The 14,298-nt window shown below is 39.6% G+C and overlaps 1 protein-coding gene across 2 annotated transcripts in view; it reads right to left on the reverse strand.

The window, feature by feature from the left end:
- MYO16 (myosin XVI) overlaps positions 1–14,298 on the reverse strand; it is a 417,071-nt gene that overhangs the window by 224,478 nt on the left and 178,295 nt on the right. For both annotated transcript variants that reach the window (XM_036301819.1, XM_036301818.1), the window contains exons 16-19: positions 12,688–12,799; positions 8,771–8,888; positions 7,915–7,986; positions 5,156–5,297 (exon numbers count right to left, since the gene is read on the reverse strand). In XM_036301819.1, coding sequence (XP_036157712.1) covers positions 5,156–5,297; positions 7,915–7,986; positions 8,771–8,888; positions 12,688–12,799 — 444 coding nt within the window. The remainder of the gene's footprint in view (positions 1–5,155; positions 5,298–7,914; positions 7,987–8,770; positions 8,889–12,687; positions 12,800–14,298) is intronic.

Here is a 14,298-nt window from a genome sequence, read left to right on the forward strand (position 1 = left end):
CTTAAACTTCATCTATGACTTTCAATCTATTTATTCTTAAGGTGTTTCTAATGGTAAAAATGAAAATGTTCCACAGGTTATATTTCTCAGGTGTCCCCATAAATATAAACCATTGTATTCAGAACTCATGACAAGAATAAGCTGATTAAACTGTAGTTTTCAGTGTCTGAAGACATTTACAGAACTCTCCAACTTTCTAGAAGGCCCTCTGCCTGCCCAAGACTCTAGTGAAGTTTGTACCAGAACTCTGATGAAGATGTTAATTCAGGAAAAACAAAATTTAATTTAACTTTGATAATTCAATATTAGGGATGTGTGTTATATTATGAAACTGGTCCAAATTTTAGAACTCACAAAAACTATTTACCAGTTTTTAAACAAAATGTAAGGTATTCATTACACTTTAATAAGACTCTCCAACCAACTATCTCATTTCAGAATCACAGGGATGATATCCTTTATAAAACCTAAAATCTGTTCAGTGCACATCTTTGGTTTAGCCATTATAAAAAGTGAGCCTTGGAACTACCCACAACTCCTCAAGGCACTGTCTCATTCCCAATTCCCTGCCAATCCAGAGAAATCCTGCCCAAGATGCACACCTGGGAAGGTGCGGAGAAGCAACCCCTTCGTGGTGTGCGCTCAAGCCTGGTGGACTGCCCTGAAGGATGGGTGACAGTGGGAGTAGGTAGGGTAGGAATGAATGCACTTCTCATTTCTTGAGGACTTTAGGAGGAGCAGTCCAGCACTAGGAATCTATGAAGAAGCCGAGAGAAGGGGTTAGGGATAACTATCTTTCTCACCAGAAAGCCTCAAATATCTGGAAGCTAAGACACCCCTCATGCCCTTGTTCCTGCCCCCCCACTTCCTGGGAGAGCCTAAGGCACAGCCTGTAAGCTGAGGTGCAGAAGCCTTCCTCACTCCCTTCCTGGAGGCAGTCAGCTGCCACCACAGGCCTTCACCGGGGAGAGAAAGAGAACCCTCACCTTTGGACGCTATTAATTTCTGTTCAAATACTGGATATTTGGGGACTTAAAGGATTCGTGGGACTGTGATTTATTTAAAAATGAACAGAAAAGTATTGTGACCTACCCATGTTTTCACCCAGGGTTGGAAAAATATTATCCTCGTTGAGATTATTTTGAAAGAAGGTAAGGCATAAGAAGAACATGTTTTCATTACAGTGAAAATCACACTTGTTTAATAAGTGGTTATATCAAAATAAGTAATAATGCAACTACATGTTTAAAAAATTTCAAGCAATTCTGTTTATAATGTTGACACAATAAAACACTCTTCTTGTGGCCAACACAATACTGTCCATGTTTCCCTATCTTTTACAAAAAGTTTATGATTTTATTAAGAATAACAAATGCTTAAGAGCAAGACTTTCCATTTTAAATGTTATATTAAAAACAAGCAACCAAAATTACCAAATGAGAAAGAACTTTTATCATAATAGGCAAAATAAACCATGTTAGAATAGGTGTATTAAGGACATTTATTCAGAATCTTATCTGTGCCACAAAGTTCAGTTTTTAAATATATTTTTTATTGATTTCAGAGAGGCAGGGAGACGGAGAAAGAGATAGAAATATCAATGATGATAGAGAATCAGTGATGGGCTGCCTTTTGCATGTCCCACACTGGAGATGGAGCTCGCAACCCAACTTGGGCATGTTCCCTGACTGGGAATTAAACCATGACCTCCTGGTTCATAGATCGACCCTCAGCCACTGAGCAACACCAGCGGGGCACTTCATATTTAAAGTGCTACTATTCTAAGACACTGAGGTTAGACCCTGAAAGGAACCTACTTAGAAAGATGCTTTGACAGAAATAAGGGAGTTGACAATCCTGCAGTTTTTACATTATATCTGCTTGTGTCGCAGGACAGACCAGAGATGAGGTCACCTGAGAAGCAGGGGAATCTTAAAGCCGCAGGATACTATTTCCTGATCAATAAGCTAACCTAATGAGGAAAAGAGACCCTGGCTGTCAAATTCAAGATTCCTGAGGATAAGGGGACCACAGCATTGGTCTGACTGCAATGCGGGAAGCATGGGAGGGAAGGCCTCTCCTCGGGGAGAAGGGCCACATCCCTGGGCAGGGACGAGACAACCCACACATCCTTTTATTTATGGAGGAAAATCTGACCAGTGAAGAATGGGAGAGAAGGTCAGTGCCTCCGGTGTCCTTAGTGGTTGCCAATTTTCCACATATGAGGAAGTAGGAATCTATGTGGATCTCCATGTGGTTTGAACATGTGACTGTTTATACCTACACTGTGTGTCAATGTGTGTCACTGACCATTCACAGAGGAGTGGAGGCCAAATAACTAGAAAAGTCAGATCAAAGTGAACCACTCATTCGTTTTCTCTAGAAATTATTTGATATTTAAAATCACCTTTTAATTATTAAGTAGTTTTAAACAAATAGAAGGTATTTTATTGTTGTTGTTAGCATTATTCCCTTTTACCTGCTTAGATAATAAGTCTCAAGTAAGTTAAACCAAGTGTCAGTGTGCTTCTGTTTTGAAATGCCCTGACCACTAGGTGTGGACCTGGAATAAAAGCTGCCAGCCAGCCCTAGCTGGTTTGGCTCAGTGGATAGAGTGTCAGACTGCGGACTGAAGGGTCCCAGGTTCGATTCCGGTCAAGGGCAGATGCCTGGGTTGCGGGCTTGATCCCTAGTTGGGGGCGTACAGGAGGCAGCCAATCAATGATTCTCTCTCATCATTGATGTTTTTCTCTCTCTCTCCCTCTCCCTTCCTCTCTGAAATCAATAAAACTATATTTTAAAAATAAATAAATAAAATAAAAGCTGCCAGCTGGTTGGTCTCCAGCTGCAGCATTTGGTGCAGGCAGCCTGCACTGAACTCAGGACCCAGGCAGCAACGGGCTGGTGTATGTCCTCACATTAACCTCGCTGACTCAACTTTGGCCAGGCAAACATGGCAAACACTTCTGCTCGTCCTAATTAACTAGTTGTCAGCGTCCGCATTATACCCCATGATTTTCATTTAGAAGCAACCTCATTTGAAATCTAGTTAGAGAAAGTAGAGTTTTTTAACATATATAATATTGTTAATATTGTACCTATTTTGCTGTAATCCAGGAAATGAATCCAGCATTCCAAGATCATACATTTCATCTGCTGTAATTCCACTTGTTTTCCCTTTATTACTTTATTCCCTTTATATTTTATTTCTATTTATTTTTGCTTGCAAATCTTACAAAAATAGACAGAATGAAAAAAAATACTTCCCTTCAACATCAACAGAGCTTGCCAACTTTAACCATAGGGATATATATTTATTTATGTTATATAATCTTTTTTGACATTATAAAATTTCCACAAAATTGGAGATTCATAAACTATAAAAACCTATTCCAAGTTTATCCACATTTCGAGACCTTTCTATGACTTTGGAAATGGGTCTGTAAATCTGCAAAAATTTAAACTTTCCATGAATTTCAATGAATTAGAAATACTGCAAACATAACCTTCCTTTGCATTTTTTCAGGATCTAAATTTGGGTGACCAATGGGAGAAATAGGGAAGAAAGAATGGGAGTTATGACTCAAATGAGACTTACTGTATTTTAGAAGTTAAACTTATACTACATTAATTCATTTATAATTTCCCACTAATTCCTGTCCTTGCTCATTTGCTTAGTAAATAATTTTAAACAATAAAACTAATATCATAAATTTACATATTGATACAATGATAATATTTCCACTCAAAGGGAAAGAATGTGTTTTCCAAGGTTTATGTTTATATATTTTTTCTCTGTGTGTATATAAGCAAAAATCTAGACTACACGTGTTTCCAATTATATAAATTTAAGACTCTAAGATTTAAATGTCAAGTGGAAATTTTCTAAAAGTTTCTATGTGCAGCTGGATTTATATATTATTTGTTCAAGGTCAACTTCAGCAGAGCTGCCAATAATGTTATGCAAGATTCATTTGGCACACTTAGCATATTAATATCATTCTGTAAGTAATCTTGATATTTAAAGGAAAATCAAAATTATCTGACAATAAGCAATAACAAAATAAAAAATCGTCACTATATCAAACACTAAGGCATGTCTGCTAAAATATAAATAATACTATATTTGCCCTTAAATCACAGACTGCATATTTAATCTGCTGATCATTACAGTGGGAATGATCATTATACATTATAATGAGAATTTCAGCATCCCTTTGTCCTTGAAATCTTCTGAGATGACTATATTTATTTAGGAACTTTCCCAGCAATACATGTTAGTTATAATGTTTTCCAAGAAACCTCTAAAGGCAGCAATTTTCAGGAATTTGGTAAAGGAGTGTATATAGACAACTAAGAAATTTTCAAAAGGTTTTATTCAAAGATAGAGGCCCGATGCATGAAACTCGTGCAAGAGGCTCAGCCCTCGCAGCACCAGCTTCATCTGGAAGGTCGTCCGGATGGTTGTTCTGCTGTTCAGTTTAATTAGCATATTAGCTCTTTATTACATAGGATAAGAATGTGTAAAGTCTTCTGGATGAAATTTTGCTTTCCATAATCTGCTCAAGGTCATTATTAGTGACAAGAATATTAACAAAGTTTTCCATTGACAAGATGCCATGGAGATCTATAATTTTTAGATAATCAAATAGTCCTGAATAGCTTCTACTTAAAGATGATTAAGGCTATGCGTGAAATTATTACCATAGAGACCCTTCATCAAGTAATCCACAAAATATGTGAAGAAAACAGGAAGAATTGCTGATCTGAAATGCACCATCAAATTGGTTCCGAGACAGACATGGGTTCCTCAACAAACTTAACTGCTTTAGGTATTCTTGAACTGTCTTCCTCCTAGATTTAAACACCTTTATACTTATTGGTGCTCCAAAGACACTATATGCCTTCAGTCCAGAGAGCATGTATGTGTATCTCCATACATGAGAGATGATTTGATTAATTCATCAATGTGTGTGGGGTGGGAGGAGGGAGGATTAAATCTTTGTAAATAGTCAATAAAATCCTTCAACTTGTTAAAATAAAATGTTTTAAGAATAGTTTAATTTATGGGTCACACTGGATTGTAAAGCATCTTTAAGAGGTGAGACTTTTTAAGTTATCTATGACACCAGCAACCAGCATCCATCAGTCTTACCTGCTAGGCTCATCTTGACTCTGGAGGCAACAATTCATGCTATTCACCAAAAAGCTAAACAAACGACTGTACAAGGACTTGGCCAGGAGATCCCGGTAAAATTCCGCCATCTCTATAGTATGCCGCCGTGTGATCATATCCCCTGGGATAGTGGAGAGGAGAAGAGGCCTAAGAACAAGGGTTTCTCTCATTGAAAAGCAAGCAAAACTGTGCATATCCTATTCATCCCTCACCCACCCCCAAGCCCCAGAAGATGTTGAAAAATATACCAAGATTCTAATAAATGCGGTCTTGGTCAATTATTACATAAAATGTTTCCCTTACATGTGTCATATACATTGCATCTTATTTGTTACAATTGTTGACCACAGCTTTTGACCTTTTGCAGACTGTTAATTTCCGTTCTCTTAGGGAACCAACTCTTTGAAGGGCCCCTCTTAACAAGTTTCCTGCTAACAGCTCACTGGTTTGGATACTGAATCATCCCCAAGGCATTTGGAAACCTGGCCATCTGGAAAATTAGTCATATTTTAAATATTTTCAAAGAAATGATCCAACTAACCAAAATGTGGGTCTGGAATGTGGGAACTCGGTTGGGCCTTAAAGGAGAAATTTCTGTGACATTCTCAAAGAGATGGCAATTGAAACCTTGAATAATAAGATTTTTTAGAAGAGAACAGACTAGAGAAGAAAAAAATAAGTGAGGATGTTTTGGAATTGAGCCTATGACAGCATTTATGCTAGAGAGTGAAGAGGAAATGGGAACATCATATTTAAACTTTATAGCCTTGGCCAACCTGGCTAACCATTGCAACTCAGGCTGAGCAGGGAGATAAATGACAGGATGAAGACCACGTGAAATGAGGGTTAAGCTGTTAATCACAGACATGCACACAAGGGAGCAAAACTGCTTCAGAGACTGGTTGAAATAAGCAAACAAACAAACAAAACAGCAGCAGATAATTGAGAGTCAGGGAGTTATACGTTCAAGGCCATGGGGATGGAACAACACACAATAGCATTGAAAGCAGTGCTCTATCTATATTATAGAATTGGGGTCTCTAGAGTCAGCGTGATTACGGGCTCTAATGCGACACACATCTGGCACGTGTGTAAGGAGATGAGGGCAAGTGTAAGCAGAGGAATCTGCATATATTAAATTATAGATATTAATGGAGGGTTCAATTTTTCATCAACAAGTCAGGAGATAAAAAAAAAACAACAATGCATTTGGATAACTTCAAGAAACTTAGTGTGGATGGATGCAAGAACAGCAGTGGGAGAATGACTAAAAACGAAGCATAAAAGTTGGGTAAGGCCCAAGTAAAAAAGGACCTCTTGTGCTGTCCTAAAGTGACAAGCTTAACTCCAAAGATGTTGGGAAATCTTTCAAAGACTGTTCCCATGGATGAAATCATGTTTGCAGAAAGCTTATACCTGAAAGCAGTGTGAAAAGAAGGCAACATGAGATGAGGAAAAGATAAAAGATGAAGGAGACTGTTCCTGCCAAAATCTGGGGAGGGAATGATAAATTAAGGAAATGGTGATAGAAATGAAGGGAAGGCAGTAAGAATGACAGCTGTTTATGGAGTAGAGGTGGAGTGTGTCTGATTTACTCAGTGGAGAAGGAGGAGGAAGAGGTATCAAGAATGACTTTTGGTCCTGACCGGTTTGGCTCGGTAGATGGGGCGTCGGCCTGCGGACTGAAGAGTCCCAGATTCGATTTCGGTCAAGGGCATGTACCTTGGTTGCGGGCACATCCCCAGTGGGGAGTGTGCAGGAGGCAGGTGATTGGTGTTTCTCTCTCATCAATGTTCCTGGTTCTCTATCCCTCTCCCTTCCTCTCTGTAAAGAATCAATAAAGTATATTTTTTTTAAAAAAGAATGACTTTTGGACAACTGAGTGGATAACAGGCAGATTCACAGAGTTCAGAAACATGGAAGGGAACTCTAGATGTGAAGCAGAAATTTATAAGTCACATACCTAAATACCTGCAAGTAGGTCCAATAGGAACAGAGGTAAGAAGAAGGGTGCTTTAGAGTAAAAAGATCAGGTGAATGGTGAGTTCCCAGAATTCCAATACAGAGGAAGGTTGGAAAAGCAATGATTTATAGTGAATAACTGAAGAGGATGGGGGAAAGCCACTCCCCTGGCCCTTTGCCTAGAAATGCTTACAGCATAGAGACATATTCTGGGGATTGGGTAACATTAGATTCTAATTCCAAAAATGCCATTTCTTAATGATTACAAAGTTCTTTAACCTCTTTGAAATCTTAGTTATGGAAATGAAAATGCCCACCTCTTAGAAACCTGTCAGAATTTTTAAAAATCCCCACATTTATAGCGGTTGTTAGAATTCTTGTTGTAAGTGCCCAATAAATGGTAGCTATTTATTAAAAGTGTTGACATGGAGGGAAAAGGATGCTCTTCATTGAAGAGAACAGTGTGGCACCACATACACACAGGGACCCAATGTTTTCATTAAATCAATGCTCTTGGGTTGATGACTTTGTCTAAAATGACTGAGCAGCGAGAAAGGGTGACCAATTAGTCAAAACGGTCTCTCAAAAGCTCTGAGAGTTTAAGATATATAGTCAGATCAAGTGACCAAACAGGTTTTCAATGCTTTTCTCATTTGGCATTCAATTCACAGAAATCGTTTCACTGAGTGGGAAAAGGTAAGTTTGCAATTATTTTTGTATTTCAAAGAAGACCAGGGTTGCACCAAGGTGAGAGCCAGAGTATTGGAAAAACGTACCTTTCAAATATTGAATATCAGTTGTTAGAGCAGACACCAGTTCATCTGCTGAGACTTGTAACATCCCAGCCACTACAATTAAAGCAGTGAGGAAAACTAACGTTAGTATTTTGTTTAGAAAGAGAACATTGTACTTGATGGTTATGATTTATAAGCTTTACACAGACCCACTAGAAAATGTATGTATTAAAGAAAATGAAACAACCAACTTGTCAAATTCAACCAAAGAAACAGCCTGTAAGCAATCAAAGTGTTGATGAGTGTTAATGGGCTCCTGCATTAAGTCAGAACTGGTTTTTTCTCTCCTTTCCCTCACAAATAGATATGGCAGTTTTCTCCCAATTCCCGATTAAAGGACTTTGATATGAGGTGAAGATATGCTGTTCATTGACAATTTGTGGTTTTAAGGTATCTTAAAGGGAAAAAAAAAAAAAAAAAAAAAACACCAAAAAACTGGGAGTAACTAACAGGCAACTTCAAAGGAGAGAGATGTTTGGCAAGATCTTTGCAGAAAAGCAATTATATTAGGTTTAAAATGTTTAGCTAATAACGTGCCCCCAAAATATACTGGGTGGCGGGGGTGGGGGTGGAGAATAGTTAGAATATAAATAAACCCAAGTATGTGCGGAAGAATCAACCTGTTAACATGGTGGGCAGCAGGAGAACATAAATGTACATCTTGTTATTCATTCCCGTAGCCATTTATAAAAAAGAACAAAGTTACAGGGTTGTTTTTCCCCTTACCAGTCTCACTAAATTCTGCTCTAGTGTTTATCCCACCAGGCTTTTCTGTACTGTGTCTCCATCTACTGGCAGGTCTGCAAAACTTCACACGTATTATGTCTGTTCCACTGACCTTGTTCTAGGAGCTGGAGGTCGGAAACAAATGCAGAGTCCTCCTCAGTTAGAGACGTGAACCGAATGTCTCCAACGTGTAATATTGCTGCTAGAATCACAAGCAGATTTTCCACCTCCTGTGCATTTTATAAATAGAGAAAAGGAACAGGGTTGCTTAAAAGAAAATAGACGTAAAGAGTAAAGCCCTTTAAAACCCTAAAAGTAGGTTTAAAAAATGATGTTACTGTGGTCAACTGCTCTATTATAGAAAAGCAATGAAATTATTGCATAATGCATTTCAGTATTTTCACTAGGACTTACAGAGAAAAATAAAGATCTAATGATAATGAATACTTCTCCACAAAAATACCTAAATTATGTCTGACTGTCTTAAAGTTAAAAATAAATTTTTTAAAAAAATGTTTTTGATATTAGTAGGCTTGTGATTTCTCAGATCTCGAATGTTCGAATCTCTAATTCAAAATTAAAATCTCATAGTTCAATGCACATTTCCTGTAAACCAATGTTTCTGTTCCTTAAACAAAAGAGAGTGAGGAGGTGATGTTCTGACGTGCATTACGTTTCCACAAAAGTATCAGAATGAAAACTGAATCATTGTGTCGTGGTGGTCTGACTGGCTGGACGTCTCTGGGAAGGTCAGGTTCACACGTCCTCCCAGGGCTGGCCTGGAACTATGCACGGAGGCCAATCAGACCTCCCGGCCGCTGTGGCTGCTTCGCTAGGGAATGTGGGCCATGGTGTCCGCCTTCTAGTTCTCTCTCTCATGAGATAAACTGTTATTGTGATTAAAGAATTTTTTTTACTTCTCCTAGAAAATTAAGGGTGGCATGATGAAAACAACTGCCTAGACAAATAAAATGCTAATTGCTTTTTAAAGGTATTTTAAGGAAAACTCAGAAAAAAATGAATTTGGCAAGAGCTATCTCTGAGCAGAAGGTAGAAGGAAGTAAAAGGATGTTTGCTGAGAGAAAATATCTGAGAATCTGGAACGCTGCATAAAAAAATACCTTAAATTTGGTCTTGGACAGTCATTTGGTGGTAAGCATGAAAAGTCAGTAAAATGCTGTAAGCTAGAACATGCTTTTCTGGAATAATATGTACTTAGTGTGATGGTATCAATAGTAACATTGGTCAAGTTCCATAAAGGGCAAGTGTCATAACCTTTTAAAGTTTTACTTATTTTCCTAACCTGCAATTTGGAAATAAAAAGCTCCTGCCTGTGGAAGTTTTACTAGGAACTACTCTTATTTTCTTTATAAATATATAGTTGAAACAATATACTCCATGGGACTTCATGAATTTCTCCAGAACCTCTACTTTCATCATAAGACATCGTTTGATCATCTTTAAAATGAGGGCATTGACAACAACGATGGCCGAGTCATTTTCAGGTTAGCCCTCTATGATTTCGGCACGACTTAAAAGTGCTTTTTGGTAACTCCCAAATCATAAATGAGGGTTTCAAATTTAATTCATTTATGCTTGTTTAGATAACACTTTACCTCTTACACTACCTGACAACCACCCCCCCACACCTTTCTTTTAATGAGTTTTTTTATTGATTTTAGAGAGAGAGGAAGGGAGAGGAATAGACAGAAACATCGATCAGCTGCCTCCTGCACGCCCCTTATTGGAGACTGAGCCTGCAACATAGGCATGTGCCCTGACCGGGAATCGGACTCATGACCTCTTGGTTCATGGATTGTTGTTCAACCATTGAGCCATACTGGCTGGGCTCCCTTGACCTTTTAATAAACCCAGTAACTCGTTAAATGTTCTAGCCCCCCCTCCCCCCACCACCTCCACCCCTGCCGCCATGAGATAGGCACTTCTGGACACACCCACAGGAAGGCTTTGTTCTGCCTGCAAGGATCTTACAGTTTAGTGGTGGAGAGCAGAGGCCTGAAAGCTAGCCTTTACATGAATTAAAGTGCAGTAAAATCTATGACAGGGACACAAATAAATTGCTGTGAGAGTAGGGGGCACCTTGAGCAACACTCACACGCCTCCTTGCTGGCGGGCTAGGCTGGTGGTGATGGAGGGAAGAGGTGGAGGTGCCTTCCTGAACAGAACTCCCAAGACCACAATAACTTACAAGGCCTTGATTCAAGGCCCTCGCCCGCCTAGAAATACCTTTCTTCCAATCGCATTGGACATGATGAATCCCTATGAAGTAGACTCCATTGTCATCATCCCAGTCTCCCCAAAGGGTCAAGATGAAGGGATTGTCTTTTGTTAAAATGCCCATATCTCTTTTACCAAGAAGGTTGTTGGATTCTCTATTCGCTATCTTAGGTGGGAGGTATATTTTGCTTGTCCTGCCTTTAAGGATCAATCATGGATTTTTAAAGCCCTGTTTCTAAGGACCTGGTACTCTGGCAGAATGGTCCCTCACCCATCTCTACATCCCAGTTTCCTATAAGACAGCAGACATTTCAGGCATGGAGAAAGGGGGAAATAACAAAAAATTCAACAGCAGCAAGTGGAAAGACAGGAAAGTGCAAAGGGGTAGGAGTTAGTAAAAGACAAACACATAGATTGGATAATCAGAGAACAAACAAAAAAAAGCCATATGATTGCCCTTCCCAGAATTTCAATCACTAATGGGGTAAGGGTGGAGTGAAGCAAAGAGCCCAGAGCTAATTCATTTAGGGTGAGTCCCCATCCCTTTTCGGCACCTTCCCCTCCCCTCCCTTTTCGGCACCTTCCCACCCCTTCCTACCCATTCACTGCCCCATTAGCCTTATCTATGTGGGCAAGAGAAAAACATACAAATACCCAAAGCAATTAAGTTAGTGGTTTAAGGAAAAGAAAAATAACTTTTAAAAAACTATAACTAAATTTGGGTTTCTGGGCTACTGGCATACCCAAGTTACCCATGCAATCTCATATCAATTGTTAATGAGGAACTGGCCATAATTCAAGAAACACCATATTCAATAAGGGGAATCAGATAAGGTGTAAGGGAAAGAGATTTGGGGGAATTCTGAGAAGTCACAAGGCTTAGATCACTTCATATTTCTTATTCACTAGACCTGTGCCATACAACTCAGTAACCATTCACCACACAATACCATTTCAATTTAAATTAATTAAAACAATGAAAAATTAAAAATCCATTCCCTCACTCTCATTAGCCACATTCCAAATGTCCAGTGCCCACAGGTGACCATGGCTACCATACTGTACAACACAGATCCAGGACATTTATATTATCCTAGAAATTTATACATGTTAAATTATATTTCTCAGTTTCATAATGCTTGCATGTATTTGGTAATTCTTTAAAAATAAAAAAAAGGACTACACTGTGTTGACTGCTCAAGGGATGGGGTAGGGGGAGGTGGAGAAGGGTTTAGGGGGCATAAATAGTGATAAATGAAAATTTGACTTGGGGTGGTGAACACTCGATACAGTGTACAGACGATGTGCACCTAACATGTATGATTTTGTTAACCAGCCTCACCACAATAAATTCAATTAAAAGGGGTGAAAAAGCTTTATATTATTCAGGAAGATATTGTAATACAGTGATTCTCACCAATAAACAGTTCCTTCAGCTCTTCCAATTTTCCCTTATGCTTGTCAATGTAAAGTTCTTTTCATCTGAGTGGCTCACAGGGTTCATTTGGGAGAAGGGCTCCTTGGCCACCCTCTGGGAGGTAGCAGCCCCTCCTCTTGTCACTCCCTGTTGGTCTTCACAGTACCTGTGACCTGACCACCTTGGGTATGTCTGACTCCCCACTAGAATGTAAACTCCAGGGGCAGAGATCAGATTGGGGTTCGTTCTCTGCTGACTCACCCGTGTGTGCAACCACATCCGGAATGTGATAGGGACTCGGTAAAAGTTTTTGAAAGATTAACTTTAATAAATTAGTGCAAGGTTGTTTTCTCAGTGAAATATTTATAACTCACCAAGTTACTGAAGCCAACTACATTCAAGGCTTGTTTCAAAACAGCAAACCTCTCCCTGTTCAGGGAATGCTCTGCTGTTGATAGGTCGTCTCTCAGGGTCTGGTTCAAATACCTGTGAAGATAAAGAGCACACAGCATTATAGCTTGGCTCCTGGTCAAGCTGCAGTGGTGACAAGTCACTGCGGCCATAGTTGGCCTCCAGGATAATGCAAATCGCCTGGACATTGCGCACCCATGTGTTTATAAGGCTTGGATACATAATAGCACATGATGTTTCCGGCAGGAAACAAAAACGGTTCTTGTTGTACCAGAACATATTTACAGTTTTACTCGGTTCTCACCTTAGCTGCACCCTTCCTTCTGAAAAGAGAAGGTCACGGTGCTTTATGTATTTCACACAGAAATTTAGTGGGTCCTATCATACGCGGTGTCATTAATATGTTTATTAAAGAGCGTTAATTTAAAGTAACTTATTATTTCTTCTTGTCGGTATCTTTTAATTACTAAGTGGTTGGTTATGTCATTGATTTATTCCTTTCATTCAACAAACACATAAGCATCACCTGCCAAATATGCAATGCTAGTCAGCTGAGGATATAAAGATAAAGAGCTCACCCCTGGAAGCTCAACAGCCAAAACAAAAATATGTATCCAGGGCAAAGGCAAGAGAAGAGGTAGCTACAACACAATATGGAACTAGAACAATAGACATGAATGGGAGGGGTTAGCAAGTGGCCCAGGAGGGGACCAAACCTTGAAGAACATGATGAGGAATGGTTGTAGGAGAGAAAGAAGCTTTGGTTTCAAGAACTGACACTTCAATAAGAATCTGCCAAACAAATGTTTAAGGACATTCATTAAAAATTAGCAACACACACAAAGGAACACAGGATTGAGTGTGCCTGATGTATATGGGAAGCGTCGGAAGATCAGCAAAATTGGAGTCTATGGCAGTGGTCAGCAAACTTTGGCTCGCGAGCCACATGCGGCTCTTTGGCCCCTTGAGTGTGGCTCTTCCACAAAATACCACGTGTGGGCGCACATGTACAGTGCGATTGAAACTTCGTGGCCCATGCGCAGAAGTCAGTATTTTGTGGAAGAGCCCCACTCAAGGGACCAAAGAGCCGCATGTGGCTCGTGAGCCGCAGTTTGCCGACCACTGGTGGTGACAGGAGCAGAGATGGATGAGGTTGGGGACGCAGCCAGAGTTTCGTATGCCTTGCAGAAGAGTTTGAACTATGTCTTGGAGGTAATGGGTAGTGCTAACGGTCGTGAAACAAAATGACAAGAGCAGATTGTCGTTTCAGATAGAACATTCTGGTATCCCCGTGAAAGATTACCTGGAAAGAGATAAGGCAAACTGAGAGGCCACCAGTGGTGAAGAAAAGAAGATGTAGAGAGGCATCCAGGAGGCTGAATTTGCAGGATGAGGGGGCAGATTGGATACAGGGGGGGAGAAAGGAGATGTGTCAATGGTGCCTTTCAAGTCTCTATCTGGGGAAAAGAATGGACTGTGGACTCGTTCAACCAAAGAGTGTTCTCAAGAGGAAGAGGAAATTTCTCGACAGAGAAAGCCTTATATTTTATGTTAGTCCTGTTGACTTTGAACTT

This window comes from Myotis myotis, unplaced genomic scaffold (assembly GCF_014108235.1).
Source record: "Myotis myotis isolate mMyoMyo1 unplaced genomic scaffold, mMyoMyo1.p scaffold_m19_p_3, whole genome shotgun sequence".
Classification (NCBI taxonomy): Eukaryota; Metazoa; Chordata; class Mammalia; order Chiroptera; family Vespertilionidae; genus Myotis; species Myotis myotis.